General features: G+C 38.5%; 1 protein-coding gene across 3 annotated transcripts in view; it reads right to left on the reverse strand.

The window, feature by feature from the left end:
• Nucleotides 1-708: 708 nt before the first annotated feature.
• The window catches only part of LOC148414964 (abl interactor 1-like), a 21,160-nt gene continuing 7,952 nt past the window's right edge, over nt 709-13,916 (reverse strand). The window contains exons 4-11 of one of the 3 annotated variants that reach the window (XM_088429996.1): nt 12,525-12,539; nt 12,211-12,317; nt 10,847-10,987; nt 9,950-10,050; nt 9,608-9,823; nt 6,786-6,872; nt 4,807-4,992; nt 709-4,723 (exon numbers count right to left, since the gene is read on the reverse strand). In XM_088429996.1, the coding sequence (XP_088286122.1) occupies nt 4,548-4,723; nt 4,807-4,992; nt 6,786-6,872; nt 9,608-9,823; nt 9,950-10,050; nt 10,847-10,987; nt 12,211-12,317; nt 12,525-12,539 (1,029 nt within the window). In that variant the 3' untranslated portion in view covers nt 709-4,547. The remainder of the gene's footprint in view (nt 4,724-4,806; nt 4,993-6,785; nt 6,873-9,607; nt 9,824-9,949; nt 10,051-10,846; nt 10,988-12,210; nt 12,318-12,524; nt 12,540-13,916) is intronic. The other 2 variants (XM_088429998.1, XM_088429999.1) reach the window with 2 other exon arrangements.

Here is a 13,916-nt window from a genome sequence, read left to right on the forward strand (position 1 = left end):
TGCATGTTCCTCATCTGTAAAGTAATACCTTTTAGAGACTTTTCTATCTTCCCTTAGCATCTGTTTGGAGATTTATACTGATTTTTATCCAGGGTGCACGAACTTTGAACCCCCACTGTATCCTTTTACTTACTGGTCTCAAGGGTCCAGGACACTATACACTAATACGTTTGCTTTTTTTTCTATATCAAGTAATACAGTCTATTTATTTATTTAATTAAAAAAAATGCTGCTTGGTGACAACGGCGGGATAACTAATTAGTGAAAACCAAAAGAGTGATTTCACACAGTTGTTTTTTTTTTTTTTAAGAACACGATGTGACAATAGGTCACCAAAAGGAGAGGAACAAAACTCCATAAAAGACATAAAAAAACGATAAACATGAGAACATGGAGTTCTCTGGGCTCCCAATTTCTTTCGTTAAAAAAATGCAACCGTAACTAAGGTTTACTGTGCGCCGGCTTGGCTCACTCTGCCCCCTGCTTGATTGAAAGAAAACTACAAGTCAATGTGCTACAAGACGGCAAACATAACGGGAACAAGGTACACAAAATCCTGTGGATTTGAAATGGTTGAAATTGGAGCAAAGATTAACTGGAACGTTTTTGTATTGCACTCCATCTGAAACGTTTATCGTACTTAAAGGTAAAATGACTTGGATCTCAGTTTCTCAAAAGATAAAAAAAAAAAGGGAATTCACATTTTCTTTCAATGAAGTGTTTATTACAAAAAGACTGTACACGAATTTCAATGAACACAATTTATGTACAAACTGGGAGCAGACAAATTTTCAGTTGTCTTCTCATGAACACTTATGTTACCAAACTTTTTCCCCGCCATACGAAAGACACAGACATAAAAAAAAAGTGGGCGTCAACACCTCTGATGCCCTGAAATGTTACGCGAAAAACGTTACAAAATTCTGCACACCAGTGGTTGCCTCATGATTTCTCTATGAAAAAGTATAAATAAATTTGTTACATACAAATTGCGAGCAAATGTTTGCCCGTTGCTCCAAACACACAGTAGATGTAAAAACAAGTGGAATGCAAAGCTAGAAATACATAGAAAAGTAATTTTAGTTACTTCAGCACAAGTCACAGCATGATGGAAAAGTACAATCATAAATGGGATGTGTTCACCGTTTACAAATGTTCATGCATGTGGATGAATAAATACTGAATTGGCAGCATGTTTTTGTTCACTTTTGTTCATTTTCTGAACTAAAGTTCACAATTAAGCCCCATTAGCATAAAGTTCTCAACATAAATGGGTGCACCCCCATTGAAAATTATAATAAAAACTCTGGAAGAAACTGGAAGTTTTTCAAAATTCTGATGAAAACTCAACCCAACATAATTGAAAATGTTGGGAATTCAATTAATTTTATATTTATAGTTGTCTTTTTAGGCTTACAACGTGTAGCCATTTTTTTTGTCTATGCAAATCAACACATCTTATTTACAATCAAAGGTGCACATCTGTGGGGGTATTGACAGCAACTAACTCGGCCATGTGACGCGCATCTACCATTACATGGCTACAAGTGGTGAGAAAATTCGGGCGTTGGGCCAAAACATTGTACAGACTCGATACCAGTTATATATTGATTCTGAAAGGAAACTTGAGGTGTACTCATTTATGTGAAGAGCTGTATATGATTGTTTAATAGCATCAGACAGCAGGTTACCACTTACCAGGTATTCTGTTTTAAATAGCAGCAACTATGTGAAGAGTCTTGTTATGTGCTGCATTGGGGTTTTTGTGTGCAGCTCATGACATACACTGTATGGAAAAAAGTTTTTCAAATATAGCCACTCAACGAATGGTTAGATCCCTTGTGGGTTAAAGCACACCCTTTGAACTATTGGTACTTAAATACTATACATCTGATTTTAGGAGATTATTTGGAAATGTGAGCCCCAATAATTGCGTATGGTGGCCCTGAAGTCCAAATATTAGAAACAAAGAACTAAAACACAAAAGAAAAGTAATTACAAACAAAATGAATCGTGGAGAACCTCAACACAAATCAAAAATCACAAACAAAAAACAAACAAATTAATCACAGCGTAAAACCTAAAACGCAAGATGAAACACCTCAGCAAATTCAATAATCACAAAGAAAATGAATTGCAAACAAAATACAAAATCACAAAATACAACCACAAATTGCCCATTCCTTTTCTTATCCGCTTATTATCATTAGTCAGGAGTACTGGAGCCTATCCCAGCAGTCTTTGGGCAGTAGGCGGGGTACACCCTGAACTGGTTGCCAGCCGACCATGTGGCTCACAAAGACAAACAATCATTTACACTCACAAAAACATCTAAGGGCAATTTGAAGTGTCTAATATGAGTAACATGCATGTTTTGGCGAATGTGGAAGAAAACAGAAGTGCCCAGAGAAAATCCATGCAGGCACGGGGAGAACATGCAAACTCCCCACAGGAAGGCCAGAGCTGGGATCAAAACCGTGATCGCGGCACCGCACTGTGCCACCTAAATGCAAATTATATATCGCAAAAAAAAACAAAAATAGAACAACAACATTACAAAAGACAAAAATACAATCATGAATGTAATGTAATTGTGTATCGTAATGTGTTTTTGCGTTTTTTGCATTTAGTTTTTTTTTTTTTTTGAATATTCATCCTCTACGGTGTTTTTCATTCATATTCTTTTATTTTTCTGTTTGACTTTTGATTAGTGGTTCATCTTGTGCAATGTGCTTTTATTTTCATTTTTTGATTTCTTTTTTGTGATTTTTGATATGCTTTTGTTTCATCTTTAGTCATGTGTTTTCGTGTTTTGCTTGCCAATAATTTTCTTTTGTTTGTTTCATTTGTGATCCTTGATTTGCGTTTGCTTCGTTTTCCTTAATGTGCTTTTGATTTATGTTTGCAATTACATTTTTTTTCCTAAAGTAATTTGTTTTTTGTGACTTTCACTTCAGGGCTACCATACTTCTGTCCATACAGTTTGAACTTTGTGCCAATCACACCGCTCTTAAATCAACTACATTCACAATATTGCAGAGACAATCGACTTGGGTGACTGTTCACCCACTAGAGAGAGAAAAAAAACACACTCACGCACACACACAAACAAGGCTACCATGTTACATTTCAATTTTGATTTGAGGTTTTTTTGGGTTGATGATTACTGTTTGTTAAGCACCAATGTAAAGCACCACAACAGCAAGCTCTCAACCAGCAGGCAACAGGTACAGTATGTGTAAGATTGTAGTCTGATGCAGTCCGAAAATGACAGGACCAAAACAGCGCAGCTATTCATACACGGCGTTCTCGCGCACACTCACTGCTTCACGTACTTCAAGACAAGACACGACTTTGCTACAGTGGCTGGACAGCACATCAGTAATATGCAGTGGCAATGACAAGTTTGCCTGACGGTTACCACGGTACGCATTCGACGGCACTGTTGGCCGATGAAGAAAATGCACATTCAAGTCAAAATAATCAAAATGTGTAATCTACTCTTGGCACCACCTCCACTGAAACGGATGGAAATTCACAAGGGGGAAATCAAACACAGACAAACGCACTTTACTGTACTGTTAGCTCCTCACGTCACACTTTATGTACAAGTTAGAGCGAAGAATAAGGAGTGCTTGTTTAGTTTGTTCGTTTTCTACATATACCCAGTTCACCATTTTAAAGGGATCCTACAAATATCATCTAAAACATTAGAAAATGTGTAATGTACTTTTCAGAAGAGCTGGTACAGTAAGTGGTGACACAATGTGTATTTTTTTGTCCGTTGCGGGTGGCTAGAATGCCACACAATGAAAGGTTCTGAGCTCAAAGCTGGGCTCTAAACTTTCTGTATGGAGTTCTTCGTGCATTTATAGGGGATTTTATCCAGGTAGTCTGATTTTACTCGCATTTGAAAAGCATGAGGTTTGGTTCATTGTAAACGGTTGTCGATCATTCCAGTGCTGTATGCACCCTGAATGAAAACATTTTCAGTGTTTTAGGTGATATCGCAATGAATCCCTGAAAGTTTTGACATTCAGTTGTGTGCCAAAGCACTTCATGATGATGTTTTTCTCTGTTTTTTTTTTTTTTTCCAACTTCAGTCTTGATAAGGTAGAATGGAATTTTCAGGAACGGCTTTGGAATGTGGCCGGTCTGCAAGAGGCCGCACTAACACACTGATAAGTTGAATTCCCAGTGATGCAACACCTTGTGGAAGAACTGGGGTTTATCACTGCAAATATGACACTGGCTGTGCTGCACTAACATATTCACACAAACATTTACAAATATTCAGCCTTCTCACTTCTGATGAGGCAAACAGTTGAAGTTTGGAATAAAAACTGCTGCGCTGATCCCCCTTCATGTCAACAGTGTAAACTAACAGAACTCGCAGCCATTGTGCTTCTCCCAATCCAGAATGTTAAATTTCCAAACATTTTGCCATGGCACTTCATTGAAAAGGAGAGATGAGAGCTGTAAGATCCGCATTCATCTGTACACCTTCACTGGTTTACCTTAGAGCCCATTTTAGGAGCGATTTCTGACTAATCAGCATAGTGCATGATGGACTCGACGTAGTTTCCCGGGAATAGTCCGGTGACGCCGTTGCAGACGCCTTCAAACCAGCCGTCGTCATTCTTCTTGATGATATAAATGATGGCCCCTTCCATGAAGGACAGTTCATCTTCCTTGTCCTTGCTATAATCATAGATGGCCACAACTACAAAATGACAGAAGATAGCATTAAAAAAAAACAAAAAAAAAACGTGCGCACTCGTCAAAAACGAGTTTGTTTAAACAAACCTTTCTCTAAATAGGCCTTAGGGGCCCAGTGGGGATCTCCATCAGCATAGGGGTCACTGTAATGTACAACTGCAGCCTCTTCTTCTTCATAGTCGACAGGCGGAGGGGGGGGTGGGGGTGAGGGCTCCTCAAACACACCAATGTCTTCGGGTGGAGGCGGAGGAGGTGGAGCTGGGCTGTCTGTTACTGGAGGTGAACAAGAGCACAAGTTATTATTACTTTATACTTCATGGAAACTAGGGAAAAAACCTAAACTGAAAGAAAAATATGTCATTAAGCAAAATCGAAACAAAAAGCAAGTTTGTTTTAGTCTTTTGCCAGCTAATATCATAGATGAGCTATTGGGAATATTTTAAATGTATTAGATTTGGTTAAAAAAAGAACACTCATTTGGGAATTGTAGTTTACTCCACTTCATATTTAGTTTCATTTTGACTGTTTAGGCTTAGATAATACCTTTCACTTTTTATCTCGACAAAAACTCCATACTGTATCTTAGAAAAAAAAATAATGTTAAAACCAAACTAAAATATTTTCAAGAATTAAAAACAGATATTAGAAAAGTTCCTTTCAAATAACTGAATTCAAAAAACAAAAGTCAAAGTGGAATCAAAATGAACAACACTGAAAAAGCAAAAACACTCGAGGAAAAGTTTTGAGAATTGGAAAAAGGTTTTTTTGTTTGTTTTTTTAAATAGTACTGTCATGATTTGGAGGTCTATATATTCATTTGCTTTAGATTGTTGATGGCAAGATAAACACATGGTTAGCAAATCAGTTCTGAGGTTTGAATCCGAGCTCCGGACATCCTTCGCCAAGTTTGTATGTTTTCTCTGTGCTTGAGTGCATTTTTCCTCTGGGTCGTTTGGCTTCCTCCCACACCCGCAAAACATTTATCCTCATTTAAATGCGGACTCCAAATGGGCTGTGAATGTGAGTGGTTGTTGCTCTACCTGTGCCATGGCGACCAAACCCTGGTTGAACCTCGTCCTCTTGCACAGACAACTCACCCGACACTATAATGAGCGCAGTCACGGAACATAGATGGCTAGAATTGAACATTTTCCACATGTGTAAGCATTGTAAAATGGTGTGCTGTATTAACGATGGGTAAAGAGTGCCAAAGTGCACATTTTCATATTTTATCTGATGATAATCAAGGCAACTAATTATATCACGCAATTAATTCAGCAATATTAAGTCCCTATAAATTTGCAGCAACCTCGTTAAAAACGAAGATGAATTAAAAGGATGCAGTGATCTTTCTGCTCAGTAGAGGGCAACATAATTCACATGTTTAAAATCTGGGGCAGCATGTTACAGCATTATTATTTGTATTACTATTACAGTTCTCGTATTGAGGTGCGGATTGCTTGCAGTAGGGTGTAGTGTACACACCTATACAATATAAACATCATAACATGAATGAATCGCTGACAATGTCAACCAACACTGATTGCTACATTGCAACTGTTATAAAAGCTTCTTTTTTTTTTTTTAATACAAACTCAAGAAGTCTATTGGACATTCAGTGTGCGGTGTTGTATTATAGATATCAACCCGGTATTTCTGCAAATAGGCAAATGATGGAACGGGAACTGGCGTCACATCACATTTTCACCCCTCACTGGAGCTAGAACAGGTCGCAAGCTTTATGTGATCCATTGCCATGGCAACAGACAGACATCCCAGGGACCGGGCAAATAGTGCAAGCAGCGGTATGAGTGTAAAAGTCGCCAGGCAAGCTGAGTCATTATTAAGCAGCATGTGGATACTGAGAAACAGTACATGCACTGGGAGTGTGTAGGGAAGGTGTGTCTACTCATACGTCATAACAAAACACGAGCACTTGTTATCAAATTGAATGTTCAGATGCGTCATTTAATAAAGTATAACAGTTAGAAGGTAGCATGGTGACATAGTGATAAGCGCATCTGCAAATTCAACACCCAGCAGCAACGTATTGACTGAGTACTTACTGCTCTCCTGCATTCTGGCCACAAAGCCGGTCAGAGGGATCTGTGGTGTCAGCTGGACCATCGGAGGAGGCGGAGGAGCAACAGACACTAGAGCGCCAACCCACCAGACGAGGAGAGGCAACAGCGGAGAGAATGTTGATGTGGTAGACAGAGAAAGGACAAGTGATGAGCGAAGCCACCATATGGATTTGATAGGGCCCCCGAAGAGGGAGGAATGAAGAATGACGAGAGAACAATTAAGTATGTGAGGGAGGGCATATAGAGGAATTATCAGCAATCTTCTGTATGGGCGTGAGGTGAGATTGCGATAGCTCTGTAGGATAGCAACAATGTGGCACATGTTTGTTTTAGAGCATAGGCAAACTCCATGATAAATGTTCTTATCTCGACTGTTTGCCCGATGAGTGAACAGCTATGGTTTTAACAAGTAAACAGCAGTAAAAGTTTCAGAATTTCTTATGGATCCAAAAGATCACTATGTAATACATTTGTTAAAACAATAACAACTTCGGGTCCATCTCAAATCAGCCATAAAAATGGCATTTTAAAACTCCAACACTTCCATTTCAGTGAGATTTGGCGTCGGGGTAATTCATAAAAATGGTTAGTCAGAATTTAAAATTTCAGATTGAGTGGATCAACAGATCCTGAGATATTGTAATTAAAAAAAAATCCCCAATAGAAATGAATACTAGCACTGAATTTAAAACTGCTTTTACCCAACAATCACTGATTTGACTTCCAGAAACAACAACAATATATCACTGGGAAAGGGAAATCGCAAGGAAAGCAAATCTTACATTTGTTTCTACATAAGACCAAATTCACAATAAGGGACACAGCCAAATACAATGACATCAAGAAGCTTTATGAGCCAGGTGTCCAATTATTTGACTCCTCAAACTCCATTTTATACAGAGGTGATCTGGCATTGTAAAATAGGCCCATTTTGGGATTTGTTTTTTTCAAATTTCAAATTTTTTCAAATTTTTTTTCAAAAATAAACCCAAAGAAAATAATAGGCATATGAAAGCAGCTATGCTCATATAAATATATCAGTACACATGTACTGTATGTGAATGAATTGTACTGGGAGCCTGTAATCTCAAAGAAATCACTGTAGAGACACATTTGCCCTCCACTCTACTCACTTGAGGAGACATCATTGATCTGACTGCTTGTACTGTAAAAAAAGTCAACATTACACCAGGCAGCATGTACTGCATATGTCCCTTCGCTGTAAAAACATCTCAACAATCTCAAAGAGGATGCCCCAGTTTTGGTAGTCTGCTGATGTAGCTCTAGGTCTTTATCTCATGCCATATGAGACCTAAAACCTCCTCCCTTTCTGTTTTATGTATCCTGCGAGAAAAGCCATTAGACGAAAGGGGCTCAGAGTGATGCTGCCAAGATAAACTGTGCTTTTCTCCAATCAAACAACAAAGCAAAATGCCTGGGTTTCTCTTTTTCTCAAGCAGCTGTTGTGCACTTAACTGTCTCCTTGCCTTGCTGTAAAAGCCCACTGATTAATATTTCAATCAAAAATCTGTGCGCAGCCTCAATTTGGTGACAGCGCAGGTCTAGTCTACCGTGCTTGGGGGTGGAGTTTTGCGAGTCTGGGTGTAACGGCACACATATGGTTGCCCCTGTGAACTGCGCTTATCAAAAATGGGGGAGCATCTTACATTTCATGCCAGCACATGACTAGTTCAGCATGTTTGTGAATTTGGTGGGTTGGATACGTCCCACTGGCAAACACGGTGGAACTCACCGTTCGGCACAACAGCTATATTGGTTTCCAAAGGTAGCCTAGATTTTAGATTTAACTAAAATGTGCTCTATTTTGCAGCACAAATGGTATTGACGTGACGCAGGCGGTGCTGATGGGATTTTGGTGGATTAGAGGTAGGCAGAGGTGAACAGATTCCGTGCTCTATGATAGGTGGATAGCGACGTGGGAAAATCCCCCTAAATATATACAACTCATGTCACTGGAAAAATTATAATTATGATAATTTTACAAACAATTCAATAGCACTCTGACACGGTGGGAGAAGGAGGAGAGGCGGGGGGGTCACCATTTGATATATGTTTTCATAGCACTTTGTGTCGACACATAACCTTTGGAGGGCAGGGGAGACGTACAATTGAACCCTAAATTATTCTCAAAATTAATTCAATGAATGAATTAAAATAATGGATTGAATAGAATCATCCATTTTTTTAATTCATTTGAGGGGGAAATTATATTACAATACATTTGACGACAACGTGACAATCCTTCTGAATTAATTTATCATCCATCCATCCATTTTCTTTAGCCGCTTATCTTTGCTAGGGTGGCTGGTAGTAAGTAGGCAGGGAACACCCTCGACTGGATGCCAGCCAATCGCAGGGCACACAGAGATAAACAACCCATTCAAGCTCACAATCACAACTGAGGGCAATTTGACACGCATGCACGGGAAGAACATGCAACTGGGACTTTATCATACAATAATTTATAAATATATGTTAATCTGTAAAACAAATTAAACAAAGGGATACGGCTGTGCAAAAGCGCACAACATTGTGCCACTTGTGCAGCGACAAACTGCCTGCTCTACCCACATCCTGACTCCTAAAGCCAATGAGGGATAGAGTTGGGATTGGCCCGGACTCGGTTGGTTTTGTCCCACCAAACGCCCCGTTTCACCCAAATCTAACATGCGCAAAATTTTAGATTGCACACTGTGCCAGAAGTATGCCCGAAGAGCAAAATAGGGTCCTAAGTCTTACAAATGAATGAATTCCTAAAAACACACAAAAAAACCCACAATCACCTGAATTTTGTGTGAATGCTAGCCCGCCGTTAACATGGGGCTGCTGAGAAGAAACAGAGGGAGCGCGCCGATACGTCCCTGTGGCCGACACCATGGAGGCTGAGGAGGTGGTGGAGGAGTTATGACGTGAGATCTGCCGAGAGATGGTCCCAAACTGGGACATGGGGATCGGACCGAGTCCAGGACCTTGTGGCACCGACGCAGAAGATGTCGCCACTGTAGGAGCAGTAATAGCGCTTTAGTCTGAAAACTTTGTTGTCTTATTTAGTTTCATAAGAAAACATGTTCAACAGACTTCAAATAAAAGCATAGAGAATGTATCTCAGAGCCACAAGGCCTCACCTTGGCCCATACTGGGAGGAGAAGGTGTTGGGACGGCCAAGGGGACACCCACTCCACTGCTTCCACTGTTCTCCCTGCCACCACTACCACCACTGCTGCCGCTGCACATAAAAGAATAAAGACCTATTAAAAAGATATATGAGACAAACCTAAGGACACTGTTGGCTATCCCGTCAGATTGAGAGAAACAACCATTTGGACATAATGGGCAAACATTGGCCAGAATTAAGCAATAAAATAACTGATTCTTGCCAACTTTTTAAATGTACATATAGTCATCTGTTTGAAACAGCAGGAAACATAGATATCATTATTCATCAAACATCCATCTACATTATGCAGTATGCCAAAGTCTTGCATCCTTAAATTTGTATCATGAAATTTGTTGATAATTATCATTCAAAACACCTGTCATTCAAAACAAAACAAATTCAGGCCAGCGAATAGTGATAATGCCCATTGAAACACAATAGAGAGAAACAAATGTTATATTATCATTATATTGTAAATTTTAAAACCGTCTGATTAATTGGTGACCTGTATTTTTTCCTGAAAATTGCCTCTAAAAATCATATTGACCAGGCCTTAAAGCACTTGGGATCATGCAGTGCAGTTTTGCAAGGAAAATTTTACAAATTAAAAGTTATTTTATTTGATCAGGAACGGCCACCTCAGGCCTTTATTGTTTTCTGAATGAGAAGAGATACTGTACGTGTGCACATTTCTAACTGTTCATATTGGTTCCTCTATCCTCTCATATTTAGAAAGTTAAAAAAGCTCCATTAATGAATATTTTTTGTTATAATTTGCTATAACGTGTGCTAAGCAAAAATGTTTGTCAGAGGAGGCTAATTTAATTTTCATTAAGTGTGTTTGCATAGATGTGGTCAACTTTACCTGTGTGTCCGGGGCCTCTGATTGAGTGAGGCTGTGCGCGCAGGGCTCTGCTGGCTGCCCAGTCTGGCTGGGCTTGTCATGTAGTCATTAGGCACCACTGGAGGCTTTACTGGTTCCAGTGTCTTGTAGGGGGTATTGCGCCTAGGCAAAGATAAATGAATATGAATATGACTTGATTTCAGTTTTCTGTGTCTTCCAGAGAAGTCCCAACAAGTGGTACCTTTTTTTTCAATGATATCCAATATACCCTGTGTTTTTTTTTTTCTGTCAAGTACTCAATAACCAGTGTCAAGCAATTTTGCATGGAAAAACAACAACAATTTGGCACAATTTATAGGCTTATATTATTTCGAAACTCCGGAAGATATGCAGTATAAAATAATTTGTTTTATTTCATCATAATACAGTTTGGAAATTACTTGCCTCATCTTCCTATTAATTTGCTCTTAATTTGAAAGAAAAGTGTCCTGTTTCTGTGGTGGCATCAAACAGCATGGTGTGAGAATTGCTAATATCTGCACAAACCCTGTTAAAATCCCACATACCCCCTGGACTAATCATATCCACATTTGAGAACTACTGGTTTAATCCACCCTTTAACTCATTCAATCCCAAAGGCGTAGTCCTGCGTTTTTTTAAGAGTCCGGACATTTAATTCCAGGTACTTATTTATATATCGTATATATATATTTTTCATGAGTTTGGGTAAAATGGGTCTAAAATGGCTGGTACTAAATGCATTATGAACTAAAGTAATTCATTATGGTAGGTAAATATAGGTACTAAAGTAATCAAATATTTAAAATGTCCATGTTTAATTCCCTAAAGTTATTTATATAAATGATTATTTTAGTACCTAGGTACCAAAGTAATCCATTACTTTTACACTGAAATGCCTAAATCCATAACTTTGACACTTGATTGAAATCGATCTAAAATTGATTATGTACTAAAGTAACTGATTACTTCAGTTCATGATGTATTTACTACCAGTCATTTTAGATCTTGCCTATGCAAGCACTTGGAAAAGAAACCTTAATAAAAATGTAAATACTGTACCTGGGAATGAAAGCCTGGGCTCTTATAATATCGTTGGGATTGAATCATTTAATTTTTTGTTTGTTTTTTTGGTTTGTTTTTAAATGAATGACAATTATCTGTTTTCCATACCTAAGAATGGAGACTAAATGAGCGCTATGTACAGAAAAAGAAAAAAAAAACTTTTAAGAGGCCATTTAACTAACTCAAGCAGCAGTACAAACACATAAACAGTACTGAATTAGATATCATTATTCAGAACCAAGCATACAGACAAACACCCTTGGGCTCATTGATGAACACGCTATTTTTTAATCAACTCTTACCCCAGGGTACCACGGCCAGCCATTGGGGGGCTTGGGGGTTTCTGGGTTGGTGGATTGGTCCTTGACAGTGTCCCTCCTCCTCGTCCTGCAGCATTGTTTCCATTTTGCTGGAGAGAAAAGGACCGGTTAAAACCAATTGATTAACATTGTGCCAATTGTCGCTGACAGCACAAATGCCAATCTCATAATTACAGAGCAAAATGCCCATTCACAGTTACGTTATTTAAAATGGGTGAAAGTTGCATGCATATTATGAAAGAATGGAATTTTAATACATTGTGGTAAAGGGAAGATAGAAGGTAACTATCTCTTACCTTGGCTTTAAGCCACTGAATGCAAGCATAAAAAGAGAGGAGAAATAAAACAAGATATGCTCATTGGTTAATGGTTAAATAGGCAGCCATATGTTTTAGCAATATTAATTGATAAGCTGTTAAGAAAAAAAATTGAAGCAAATCAAAGACACATGCTATGCGACAGCAAGTTCAGCTTCAGGTCCATTTTAGAGACATTGGATAAATGAATGATGTTCGGAAGTAACAAAATGGAGGAAAAAGTAATCTCTCGCTGTCTAAGTAACTCAAGCTCAAATGTGGAAAACAAATAGCTTCTCTTTCTGGCTGGGAAAAGTTGCCCTCTCAAAGATTCCTCAGTTTTTCTGTCTCCCATTCTACATGCCAAGAACCCTGTGGTGACACTTGACAACTGACTGTCCTACCCTGCCAACAAAGTAACATCGTACAGTTCCTGTTTCCCAACAAGAGCATAATGTGCAACTAAACAACTAAATAAACGGAATTAAGCTACTGGATGTGGAGGACATATGTCACAATATTAAGGCTATAATCAGAAATCAGGATCGTGGTCTGATGACATCGTCAGACGGAATAAAATGCATGTTGCTGTTTTCAAAATTCTATGAAAAAACTGTCAGTAAAGCTCAGTGAAGTTTTAATCAAGCAAATAATCAAGTTGCTATCGCAGCACGTAGTGTAAGCGTCTCTGATTACGTTACCTTGGAAACCTCCGGTAAAATTATGGTGACATGTTGAGTACAACCATCAGTACAACATATTTCATTATCTCACAAACATCCCTCATAATTTAAAACTTTAGCACATCGGACTGAACAAAACTGGTGCCTTACTTAAATAAATGAGAGTAAATATATGTCTGTGACCAAAATGTCAGAGCCGTGAAGAAATACTAATTTTGATTCTTTTAAACCAATAATATAGTAAAAAAGAAAGAAGAAATGGTGTGATTTTTTCTTTATGAACGGCAGATAAGATTTTTTATGTTTTGCAGATTTAAAAAAAGAAAAAAAAAATAGCATAGTAAGTCACTTTCTTATGGCCAGTACCGATATTCACCATTTCCAACAATCAAATCCATGACAAATCTGTGTGAGGCTCTCCCAGGAGGAAAATAAAAGCCCCCGATTTTGGATCGGGCGAAATCCCGACTAGACACTATCTTGGCAGACACAGAAAGCCGGATGAAGAGAATGACTAACCATGATGAGGAGAAAAAAAAACGACACAAGCAATAATGCACATTAACTGTGCTGACACATTCACAGGGGGCATTAACAAATAAACTACTTTGTTTAAAAATGAGCTAAGAGTGGGGAGTAGATGGATCATGTGGAGAGAAAACACATCAAGCAAGACATTTCCTCTGGATTCTTCACAGAAACCGACATT

This window comes from Hippichthys cyanospilos, chromosome 12 (genome assembly GCF_059441005.1).
Source record: "Hippichthys cyanospilos isolate Australia breed blue-spotted pipefish chromosome 12, RoL_Hcya_1.0, whole genome shotgun sequence".
Taxonomy (NCBI): Eukaryota; Metazoa; Chordata; class Actinopteri; order Syngnathiformes; family Syngnathidae; genus Hippichthys; species Hippichthys cyanospilos.